Here is a 12,128-nt window from a genome sequence, read left to right as displayed (position 1 = left end):
ATAAAAATGGGTAATTGTAAACCCTGCCTAAGGAGTCCTTTCCCAACTGATGAGAGGCTTTTTTTTTTTCTCTTGGTTCTGTTGTTCCCTTGCATATACCTCTCAGGTGACCCGAATGCCAAATGTTTGCAGCATGGATTCATGCTGCACATGAAGTACCAGGTGGTGTACCCTTTCCCCACATTTCAGCCAGCATTCCAACTCAAGAAGGACCAAGTGGTGCTGCTGAACACCAGCTATTCTCTAGTTGCCTGCGCTGTTTCTGTGCATAAATCAGGTACATGAGTGTGGAAGTGTGTTTATGTGTATTTGCATATGTGTGTGAGAGAGAGATGCCTGTTGTATGTACTCAGTGTACGTACAAACAACAAAGTATATAGGCATAAGATACCAATGTAGATAGAAGCTAGTAGAAAAGATGAGAAGAATAATAGTAATACAGCCATACTACATGGGTAAATATCCTTAGACATAAGACAGTACTGTGGTAATTAGGTGATCCGCAGAGTGATGGCACAAGGGGAAAAAACCTGTATTTGTTTCTAATTGTTTTGCATGCAATGCCCTATAGCGGCATTGCATGCAAAAGGTGGCGCAGTGGTTAAATGCAGCACTGCAGGCTACTGCTAGATCAGCAGGTCAGCGGTTCAAATCTCACCGGCTCAGGGTTGACTCAGCCTTCCATCCTTCCGAGGTGGGTAAAATGAGGACCCAGATTGTTGGGGGCAATATGCTGACTCTCTGTAAACCACTTAGAGAGGCCTGAAAGGCCTATGAAGCGGTATATAAGTCTACTGCTATTGCTATTGCTATCTTGGGAGGAGTTGAAATAGTTTATGTCCAAGATGTAAGGGGTCTGTAGATATTTTCTCAGCCCTCTTTCTGGTTCATAATATATGTATACTGTACAGGTCCTCAATGGAAGGAAGATTGGTTACAGCTGGTTTTTTTTGCAGTCATACCTGTTGAAGTCAGTACCTGTCCTGTTTTGTTGCTTTACCAAACCAGTTAAGAACAAATGACAGATTCAATAATTCTCCTGTAGAATTTAATCAACAGATCCTGGGGCAATCTGAACGTCTGTAGTTGACACAGAGAGAACATTGTTGCCTTATTAATGATGGTTCTAATGTTAGGTGTTCATTTCAAATCCTGGGACATTATAGAACCCAGAAACCTGAAGGTCTCTACTTTTTATATAGTGTTGTCTAATATTGTAATATGTGGTAATAGGATGAATCCTCCTCCTATTATTATTATTGTTGTTGTTTATTGCACAGTCAGAATGGGTTTGACATTTTTGTCTACCTATCAAGTCCTTACCAAAGACCTGGGATAGGCAGATGTAGGTGTTTGATGGTGTTACAGATATCGTCGCAGGATGGAGGCTGTTGCCAGTAATGCCAACTTTTGCAATTGACTGATGGTGAATTTGTCAATGCCTATGGTGTTCAAGTGGTGCTCCAGTTGTTTTGGGATTGCACCCAAGACGCCTATTACTATTGGTACTGCTTTTGCTTGCTTTTGCCATGGTTTATTATTATTTAAGATTTAATCTTCAATTCGATTCACAGTCTGGGACTGGAAAAATGTAACAGTTTCAAGTTCTAACCTAGCTATTAAGGTAGCATCTGAGTATATAGCAGGGGTGTCAAAGTTGCGGCTTGCAGGTCAGATGAAGCATGCATTGGCCACGCCCACCCTCGCTCTAGTGAAGGGGGAAAGTCGCAATATGTCACGTGACGACAAGATGATGCTGCGAGTTTGACACTCCTGGTATATAAACAGTTCCAAGTAACTTTTTGATTCATGGGGCTAGTAAAAATGTGTTCAAGTCCCAACCAAGAACCTAAGAGCTGTTAAGGTAACTTCTTGGTATATAGGCAGTTCCAAGTAAAGTGGTTTTTTTGCAAAGTCAGGCTATTCAGGTCTGATAAGTTCAAGATTTCCAAGTATCCAGGCAGCTCTTTGGTTATTGTTCTAAGGACTCCTATTACTATTGGTACAATTATTGATTTCTTCCTCCACAATCTCTTGACTTCCAATTTGCAAATTGTAGTATTTTGTTATTTTTTCTACTTGCTTCTTTTCAATTCATGAACCACCCTGGTATTGCAATATCAATGAACCAGACTTTTTTCTTTTCCATAATAGTGATGTCAGACATGTTGCGGGCCAGATGTCTGTCTGTTTGGTTTTGAAAGCCCCACAACTTGACTTCTTGTTCTTGTTCTTGTTGTTATTAGGATGGGCTGTCTAAGAATCAAATAACTGAATAAATCAGGAATTTTATCAGAATAAATAATTCTCTTGAGATCTCTGAGAGTTTTTAAACGTTTGAACTCTTAAACAGTGCAATGATGGGCATGCCTTGCCTGCTCTGGTAATATCTCCAAGTGCAGCATTTCAGTTTCCTCATAAAAATGAATGACATCAACTTACTTCATAGTGGTGATACCACTCCCCCCAAATTACCTAAACTATTGCAAATCAAAGATTATTCTAATACAGAATACGTTCTGGACCATTACTGTTCAAGACGATTTGAATAGTAATGGTCAAACTTGCTACTAGATGTTTTTATAATTGTTCTTTGTAACTTAAGTGTTTTCTCTATTGTGGATCTTTAGAAGGCCGTGAGAGAAATAAAAATTATGCTTTTGTCGTATATATGATCTACCTCTGAATTACTTTGATTGCTTGTCATAGAATGTTCGTTGTCATAACTATTGAGTGTGTGTGTATATGTGTGTGTGTGTGTGTGTTGCATTTGTGCTGATAAATAAATAAAGGGAGACTAGTATAGATCTATTTCAAGCTATTTAGCTCCCATCAGCTAGCCATACCCTTACTGGGATTAGAACCTGTGCTGTATTGCATCTTAGGCAGATGTGTTAACCACTAAGCCACAAGGTTCTCCTCCTTTATCAGCTGAGTCAGGGAAATAGGTATGTATTTAGTGTCACAACCCCCGGTATGCCCAAATATATATATATATTAAAAAAAGCTTTGCTGGAGAACAGACTAAAGCCCAGTTTGCTAGTGGGGAAAAATGATAAGAGCGTAGTTGACACAACCAAACACTGATTATTTGTACATATATGTTCATGTATTGGTTTCTGAATAGAATTTAGTCAGCAACGTATTACAAATAGTCCTTGAAAATGTGCCGTAGAAATTATGTGGCACTTCTGATTTTATTGTTGTTGTTTCCTTTTAGATGACAGCAACTTCTGCCAAATTCTCTATGACAGGAGTCGCCAGACCCGGGCCCCTGTTGTGGAAGTGAACCACGCATCCCTTATCACACATTGCCCTGAAGGCTTAGAGAAAGGGTTGGAAAAAGACCACTGCTCCTGCCAGAGCGAGACTCCATTAACGCAGCCTCTTGCGGTACCTCCCCACGACATAGATACCCACGTTTCACCCGCTGTAGCTATGGCAAAGGAATTTGTCGCAGACATCTTCCGAAGGGCCAAGGAAGCCAGAGGCAGCGCACCCATAGAAGAAGAAGCAGCAGCAGCAGGCAAGGGACTCAAGTGCCTCCTTGACTCTGGGGCTCTGGGCCAGGATACTTTAAGCTCTTGGGATCTGAGGAAGACTTTGGAATCTTGCTTACATGGCAGTGTGGCTCATAGTTCTGCATCGTCTACTGGAACCGGTAGCACTTCTGATATAGAGAGCTCCCCCAAAGAATCTTTCGTAGCCAATTTTGAACTGGAAAGTCTGCCAGCTGAGCCAGGCTACGTGAACTATACCAAACTGCGTTACGTCCTGGAGCCCAACGATTCTTCCGAGACAGAGGATGGTGAGTGTGGGGAAGAAAGCGGTAGTGGGTTTGTGGTTTCTGACAGGATTTGCCAGGCATGAGCCAGATTTCAGTAAGAAACATGCTTCCATATTCTCCAGGGGATAGGCACTCTTTCCCATATGTACTGAGTAGATTTCTGTTTGAACAAGGGAAGGCTACCTCCTCCAGCCTTGGGAATGTTTCCTGCACCTTCTCCATTGCCTAGGTGTAAATAATGGCTTCCTCATCGGGTCTCCTTTTACTGCATGGATTTCCTTTTCTCCCTTCACCCAACCTTTTCAATTAAGGTTAGCAGAAGATCAGATGGTGTAGCATAACATCACGAGGAATCCTTTTGTCTGAAATATCTAGCATAATGAAATAGATTTAAAAGTTGCTGTTGTGTCTTGTTTCTATGTAACACTGAAGAACTATTCTGTGGCTTGAATCCTAATTGTGCATTCTATTTGTGTAATAGCTAATAGATCTAGCCGTGACTCATTCATAATTTTGGGCCTGTTGCTTCCTGTAGCTTATAACTCTCTTAGTAATATCCACAGTTAAGAGTTATTCTGCATTATGTATATGTGAGCAAAAAATCAAATTTGGTGCTCTGATTTGTGCTGGCATAATTGAGATAACGTATCAGTTATAGGTTTTAAAAGTTACAGAAAAGAGTTTTAATAGTATATAGACTCTCTGGGTGTTATTTCACATAACCTGAAACATTTTTTTTTAAAATTAGTGTAACATAGTCACATATTATGCACTGCTTTCTGTGGAGTGTGAATGGTAGACAACCACAGTATTTTTGTATTGCCTGAATTTTAAAGCTTGTCTAGGAAGAAATTTCTGGACTGTAGCCATTCTGAGACATCTGATCTTCTCTGATTGTCTAAGGTAGTTGTGATGTTTAAAAAGATACCTTATGCATCTGTCCATCTATGGCATTCACACTTTTTTCCTCTTGTTGCCAATGTGAATTGTTATAATATTGGATTGCCTGCCAATGTGTGAAGGCCAGAAAAAACTGAGAAGAACTTATTTCCTTCCAGTTGCTTTGTTTTATCCCCTCAATCTTGTTGATTTTCTTCTACCTTTTCAAGCACTGTTTTGCTCATAAGAGAACAATTGTTATTTAATCAGCCTATCAGTCAATTTCTTTGCTGATAAAATGTCTGATTTTCTTAAAAACTAAAATTTCAGCCTGTGCATTGTTAACCCTGCTATATATTTAAATACTTGATGTATTCATTTTTGCCTTTTATCCTTAGTATATAATCAGAATATGCAGAAATCCAAAGTGATACATTGACTGTGTCTGATTTGGTTTTATAAATTTAATAATAATAACTGATATATATTCAGATGGATTTGTGGAACAGGTTTTTTTCACATATAACCAGTAAGTTTTGCTTTTTAAATATCATTGTTTGCAGTGACAAATTCTTCTTCAATACAGTATAGTTTATGAAGTGTTTTAAAAATGGGAAAGTAGGAAAGATTAATGCTGACTTGTTTTTCAGAATACATTCAGAAAGAGTGTTCTTTTGCATATTTGTTCATGGTACCCTGCCAGAACTAATTCAGAAGACAAAAATAAATATTTTTGATTATGAAGCCAGTCAGGTAGACAACTGCATGTTGAAGTCAATCAGTTCTATTTTTCAGTGCAAACACTTTGCCTGTTCAAAAATACTCAAAACATAAATTACTGATACCGTGTAAATTTGTCTTGTACGCTAGTGATAGGACATTTTACTTTGATTGAGGCAGCATATAAATTTTATGCATTTATTAATAAATTATCCAAAGCAAGAATATTAATAAATGGAATTGGTATTTACAAAATATGAAAACAAATCTCATGTGACAGATTTGAAAAAAGAAAAGGTTTCCCAGTGGGTATTGGATGCTTTGGAATAATAATCGCATTAACCTTGGATAATCAAAGGGGAGGCAGAATGCTTTGAATGCATTCTCTTGGAAGCACCCTGTCCCAATACATTCACTTCTCCTGCTTTTGCTTCCCTCTTTTTATTCTTCTATGGTTTGCAAAAGATATTTTTTGGAGTCGTTCTTTTGAAGGTCCATAGTGGCTTTATATTATTTTTCATTTCAGAATATGAGGATGACAAAATCTCCTTGCCATTTGTTGTGACAGACCTCCTAGGAAGAAATTTGAAGCTCTTGAAGGAGAAGGCTGTTTGCGAGGTAAGATTCTAGGAATCTTCTGATCTGAGAGAAAGAGATGCTACTCTGTTTGAGTACTAGACCACTAAATAATTATTCTCAAGGAAATGTGACCTCATTAATATTTTTTTCATTACTTTCTTTCTTGGATTCTTTTTATTACTTGCTTTTTTGGCTTTATCCAGTTGTTTGATCTCATTTGTATTGAAACACACAGACACACAAAACACCCTGATTAGTTGGAATATAGTGCTTTTAAATTAGGGAGGCATCCCGAACTCATTGAGGGATTATTTAAATTGTATCGCTTTGTTTATCAGCAAGTTTCAAGTATTTCTGATTTATATTTTCAAGCATCTTTGGTTTAAGCTGCCAGTTTAACAAACATATTGTTTGATTTCATCTCAGCTTATTATGTACTATGATTAGTATGGTTGTTAATCATAGTTTTGGGTTGTATGAACCCAAGCGTTTCTGGTTTATTCTGTAAATGAGGGTTAAACAGGCGTAGCATATACTAGGCGTGTAATTTATCAGTTAGGGGACCTTCATACAAGGACTAGACAGTAGCCAGAAAATATACACACTATAAAATTAATTTGACAAAAACTATGTGGATGGGAGAGATTTTCCAGTCTAGATCTCCTTCTCTCTTTTCTGTTAGATTTGAAAGATGTTCAGTCTTTAAACAGGAAAAAGTCTTTAGCATAGCTTATTTATATGTGCAGTTCCTGAATTTCAGAAGTAATATTTTTGTCTTTTATATATTGTGTTGCATTTCAGTTGATTCTGTTCTGGAAAGACAAACCCCCCCCCCCCTATTTTTTAAATGAAATTTTAGAACTTCAATTTAAAATAATTTTTGAGGCTGATTCTGTCCAGATCAGAGAGGAGACATTCTGTATGTGAAAAGCGAATCAATCAATGTGCAGAAAAATATTGGCTATAATATAATATTTAGGCAACTGTTGCCTTAATAGCATGCTAAATTTTAAGCAGAATGTTAAGCCCTGAGTGGTTTTTGCCTGAAATTGTGAAATTAATATACATTCAAGATTGTAGTCTGATATTACACGGGTATGTCAGATTTTTTCTGGCTAGTAGATTGTGGAGATTTTGCACAAGATATCTGGTTGATAGGGAAAAAATGAATTGGGATAGAGAGTATTGATTCAATGTTAGAGGCGAAAACAGAGGAGCAGTTATATTTGTTTGTATGACTTTCTGAAAATTAAATGCTTTAATTTAAGGAGCAGGCTGTGCCAGAAAGTACGGATACAGATTCTTCCCTCTATCTTTCTGCTTTTCTAGGGCCAATATTTAACAGTGGAGCAGCTGACTTTGGATTTTGAATATGTTATTAATGAAGTGATTCGAAATGATGCTTCATGGTCCAAGCAGTTTTGTTCCTTCAGTGACTATGACATTGTCATCTTGGAGGTAGGAATATGATAATTTGTTTAATGATACCTTATTTGAGAACATCACTTTTATAGTATTGCTTATTGGCTCATTAAAAAAATGCAGACGCTGTTCTCCAGGCCTGATTTGAGGATATTTGAAATATCTGAGGATATTTCAGATTTTTTTTTTAACAATGGGGTATAAATTTAACAAACATAAATTATTTTTGGCTATTATTCACTATACAAGCACCTTCAACCAGAGCGCTGAGTATTGACTTGCAAGTTTACCTGTCCTTTGAATGTCAGCATAGCTTGAAATAGCTCTAATGCAACCCAGATTTTTAAAAATTCATCCTTAAATAATAATAAAGGCCCTTACCATTCACAAAATTGTCCCATTTCTGTAATTATTTGTTTTTCAATACTTTTGACTACAGAGTGGGTATGAGGCAAACTGCTGCCTGTCTGTCTGAAAGGGGGTGGAAATGGACTCCCTGAGGATGTCACATGGTATAAATAAAAATAGTGCAAATTGAGAGTTTTCTAGACCAGACTTTTCCCAACATACCTCCCCCAGAATTGTTAGACCACTTTCCTCTTGTGTCATATTTGTAATGTTCATTGCATTAGTAAACGGGGGTTCTAGGAGTTATATTCTACTTCTGGAAGACACCTTATTAAAATAGGAATGTTTAAGAATTAATATATTTTTACAGTCCAAGATCGTATAATTAAGAGAAGAGATATGGCTTTTTGGAGATTTGAGGTCATCCCTAATGGATGCTTCTATTTACATTTTATGTTGTCTTTTAACATATATTCTCAAAATAGCTTATATTTAAGAGAGTAACATGCATGTGTATTTAACTGTGGAGAGTAAAACTTAATTATTCAGGAGAGTAAGAGAGTCTCATGGTTGCAGTTCGAGATATAGATGAGAGAGAGAGACAGACAGAATCCACTCTGATTTATGAAAAAAATGCTCCCTAGTGAAGAACCTCACAGTTCTTTTTAAAGAATAAGATGAGCATTTACTTTAATATCTAGAACTAGAAATGCAGAAAATACAAATGGTGGGAACTCTGTAAAAACTTCCATTCTTCTTCCAATCCAGACATTTTGGGGGCAGTCTTGACTGAATAGAGCTTACCTGTTATTATTTTAAAAAGTTCTCAGCAGTCTAATTTATTGGAACAAAGAAATACTATTTTTTTTTTAAAAAAAATCAAAGTTTCTGTGGAGCAGAGGTCTGAGGAGGAAGCCAATTGAGAAGGTTTGAAAACATTTTGAAGGATTTTTAGCGCATGGTAATTAGCAAGGAGAGATAGGGAGACACAGCTAATCCAAGAATCGACTGAGTCTCTGGGGAGGAGCTTTGTGGGCGTGGCTTTAATACTTGTAGACCCAGTCGTATTGGATCCTGACGGAGCCATACCCATGCCTGGATGATGTCTCCACCTACCTGGAGAAGATAAATATTCCCAATTTGCTTCAAGTTGACTATTCTGATCAACCGTGCCAAGTTTTAATTAAAAGCTCTGGCATAACTACTATTGCCTCATTGTATTCAGTGCCAAGTGGGACTGTCTCGCCAGTTCTAACCTGTCCTGTTCGAGGTGACCTTTGAGTCTCTGTTTTATGGCTTATGTGGATTGAAATAGTAAAAAGATAAAAAAATTGGAATAAGGTTGTACAGGCAACATTTCCTTGATATTAATAGTATGCTGATTTTATTGTGGACTACTTGTTCACCCCAAAAATTTACTTGAGCCATTTTAGAATAGCTGGTTTGAATAGAAAAGAGAATTACTTCAGAGAGGTCTCTGACTAGTAAAAGGGCAGAGTAGGAAAACATTTTGTTATTCATTCAGTAAAAACTGGCTTAGGTGTTAGGAACTGCCAACGAGTTAATTAGGCTTATATTTTGATATTTTGAAATTCAGGGGTTCCCGCTTAGCGTATTTCTTTTCGGTTTATAAGAGTTATGGCGCGTGAATGATCTAAGAACAATCCTTTGTTTTCTTTCAGTTTTTAACCTTGGGTTCCCTTTAGATAAGAATAGAACAGTGTTTCTCAACCTTGGCGACTTTAAGTCCTGTGGACTTCAACTCCCAGAATTCCCCAGCCAGCATAGCTCCTGCTAATCTAAGTAGCCAGGCAGGTTTATTGTTGGAGAGAGATATGTAAATAGTTACACCGCCGATCTATTAAAATGGCTTTAAAAGTCAATATCAATGTACTGGATTGTGTTGGAATGCAACTAGTAGCTAGTGCGAGTATCATATAATATCTATGCCAGTGTTTCTCAACCTTGGCGACTTTAAGTCCTGTGGACTTCAACTCCCAGAATTCCCCAGCCAGAAACACTGGAATAGAACCTTGTCTTCCAGCCAAATGCAACTTACGAAATTCTTTTAAATGTGTCTTTTAGGTATGTCCAGAAACCAATCAAGTCATCATCAATATTGGACTCCTACTGCTTGCATTTCCTTCTCCAGATGAAGAGGGACAGCTCAGGTGAGTCCCGTGTCACGCTAGACAGTTCTTTGGATTTGTTTCCAAGATTGTGTGTCTGCTGCACAAGCCTTCTTGAAGCAACACTGCAATCTCCTGCAAAAAGGCCCAACTGCTTTAAAAACCCCAAGTGCTCCCGCATATTCTGAAGCATTGAACGAATCTGAAGGTCTTCAGTTCTACCAGAAATTTAAAATATTATATCCCAGGTATTAAAAATACATGCTCAAAATGTTTGGAGACAAGATATGCTATCTGTATGAGCAAAGAATTCCTTGGGAGCAACTGTGTAAGGTTGGGGAAATGTTGATATAAGTAGGGATATTATCTGTCTGAATTTATTGGACGGGTGGTCTTCTAATCATTATTATCGTCTGCAGACCAAAGACATATCACACCAGCCTCAAAGTGGCATGGGATCTGAATACTGGCATCTTTGTCACTGTCAGTGTAGGTGATCTCACAGAAGTCAAAGGGCAGCCCAGGTAAGACGGGGTTGACCTACTACTTTTCTGGGGGTATATTTATCCTTCAGTTCTTTTTTTTTTTACCATTTTTCTATTGCAACCTTTCTAATGAAAACCAGCCCTTCAACTCTTTCCTCGGACATATTTTCAGAAATCTTTCTGCAAAGATTTTCAAAAGGTACCATTCTATGTCTCCCGATGGAAGTGACTGGTGACCATTATTATATAGTAGCAAAATTAAAGGAACGTAGGGAATAATCGTGGCACGACAAAACCGTGCTCGACTAAGCCGCGCCCGATTAAACCGCGTCGCTGACGTCATCAACAGGGCGACAACAGCCAGCGCGGAGAAAGAAGGGCGCTTTAAATAGCGCTTTGAAAGCAAGCCGATTCAACTTAAGTTAAGAGTTAGGTTTAGGGTTAGGTTAAGGGTTAGGGTTAGTTTAGGGTTAGGTTAAGGGTTACGTTTAGGATTAGGGTTAGGTTAAGGGTTAGGTTTAGGGTTAGGTTTAGGATTAGGTTTAGTGGGGTTAGGTTTAGGGTTAGGAGTTAATTTTAGGTTTAGGGTTTACAGCGTGCTTCTGTCTCGGTGCTGTTGTCGCCCTGTTGATGATGTCAGCTACTCAGTTTAGTCGAGTGCAGTTTAGTCAAACGCGGTTTTGTGGTGGAACTGGGAATAATCTGCCACTGGTTCTGATGATCTTACATTTGAGGGCAAGTTGATTAGTATTTTTCCATGATTCTAAATGCTGTTATCAAAATTATCCAAGTGTGAACTCTGGGCTTGCTAACTAACCCTAGTTCCTGCCTCTCAGTGGCAGTGTGTGGAGCTCCTACCGGAAAAGCTGTGTGGATATGGTAATGAAGTGGCTTGTACCAGAGAGCAGTGTTCGCTACGTCAACCGAATGACCAATGAAGCCCTTCACAAAGGTATTTTCTGTCTTGTGAAAGTTTAATCACAATCGGTAAATTCAGTTGGCTGACCAATATTGCATAATAGCCAGCTTTCAATCGAAGAAATGTTTGGCGCTTTCTGTCTCTGACATTGTTCATGAAAAAAAAATGTAGGATAATTTGTCTAGAAAATTTGTAACGTTAAAGATTGTAGACATCTGTCTGGGTTCTGGATTTTTAAGAGATTTCATTCAATCTCTGAATGATTATGGCCCACGAAGAAGCAGCAGTTAATTACTATCGTAGTTTCTGGTTTCAGATAGCAGATTTCAAAAATTCCATCCAAGATGACTTTATAATGTAATTAGTTTTGGAGAAAGGTGTATTTGAAGGACACTAGTTCCTGGCTAACTCTTTTTTTTCTTTGTAATTGCAGGTTGCTCATTAAAATTCCTAGCAGATAATGAGCGGTACACATGGATTGTCTTATGAGATCTGGCTCAGAAGCAAAACTTACACAACAGTTGTTCATTTTTTTGCCATAACTGTATGTCCAATTCAACTACCTCCTTGTTAAAACATTTTTAATTTTCCCATTTCTTTTAGTAGATGTTGCCAAGAGGATCTTGGATACATTAGCTTTTGTGAATAGAAACATCCTCTTCTTCCTTGTTGCTGTTGTGGGAGGGGTGGGGGTTGTATGTGAAAAGGCGAGGTTGCTTGAGACTCTGAAAAACACACTTTTCCTTGCAGATTAGGATTATTGTTTAAGATGGCTCAACTTCAGTTGATTTAGAAAAAGCAGAAAGTAGCTGTTTAACCTTCTATAGCAGTGTTTCTCAACCTTGGCAACTTGAAGATGT

General features: G+C 38.0%; 1 protein-coding gene across 1 annotated transcript in view; it reads left to right on the top strand.

Moving 5' to 3' along the window:
* Positions 1–12,128, top strand: part of DCAF15 (DDB1 and CUL4 associated factor 15) — a 23,017-nt gene extending 10,889 nt beyond the window's left edge. The window contains exons 6-13 of the mRNA XM_032211209.1: positions 107–277; positions 3,221–3,808; positions 5,913–6,004; positions 7,295–7,423; positions 9,821–9,906; positions 10,284–10,388; positions 11,186–11,301; positions 11,702–12,128. Coding sequence (XP_032067100.1) covers positions 107–277; positions 3,221–3,808; positions 5,913–6,004; positions 7,295–7,423; positions 9,821–9,906; positions 10,284–10,388; positions 11,186–11,301; positions 11,702–11,757 — 1,343 coding nt within the window. The 3' untranslated portion in view covers positions 11,758–12,128. The remainder of the gene's footprint in view (positions 1–106; positions 278–3,220; positions 3,809–5,912; positions 6,005–7,294; positions 7,424–9,820; positions 9,907–10,283; positions 10,389–11,185; positions 11,302–11,701) is intronic.

Source organism: Thamnophis elegans, chromosome 2, assembly GCF_009769535.1.
Source record: "Thamnophis elegans isolate rThaEle1 chromosome 2, rThaEle1.pri, whole genome shotgun sequence".
Taxonomy (NCBI): domain Eukaryota; kingdom Metazoa; phylum Chordata; class Lepidosauria; order Squamata; family Colubridae; genus Thamnophis; species Thamnophis elegans.
Note: the sequence above shows the minus strand (reverse complement) of the source record. Positions and strands in the feature narration are given on the sequence as shown.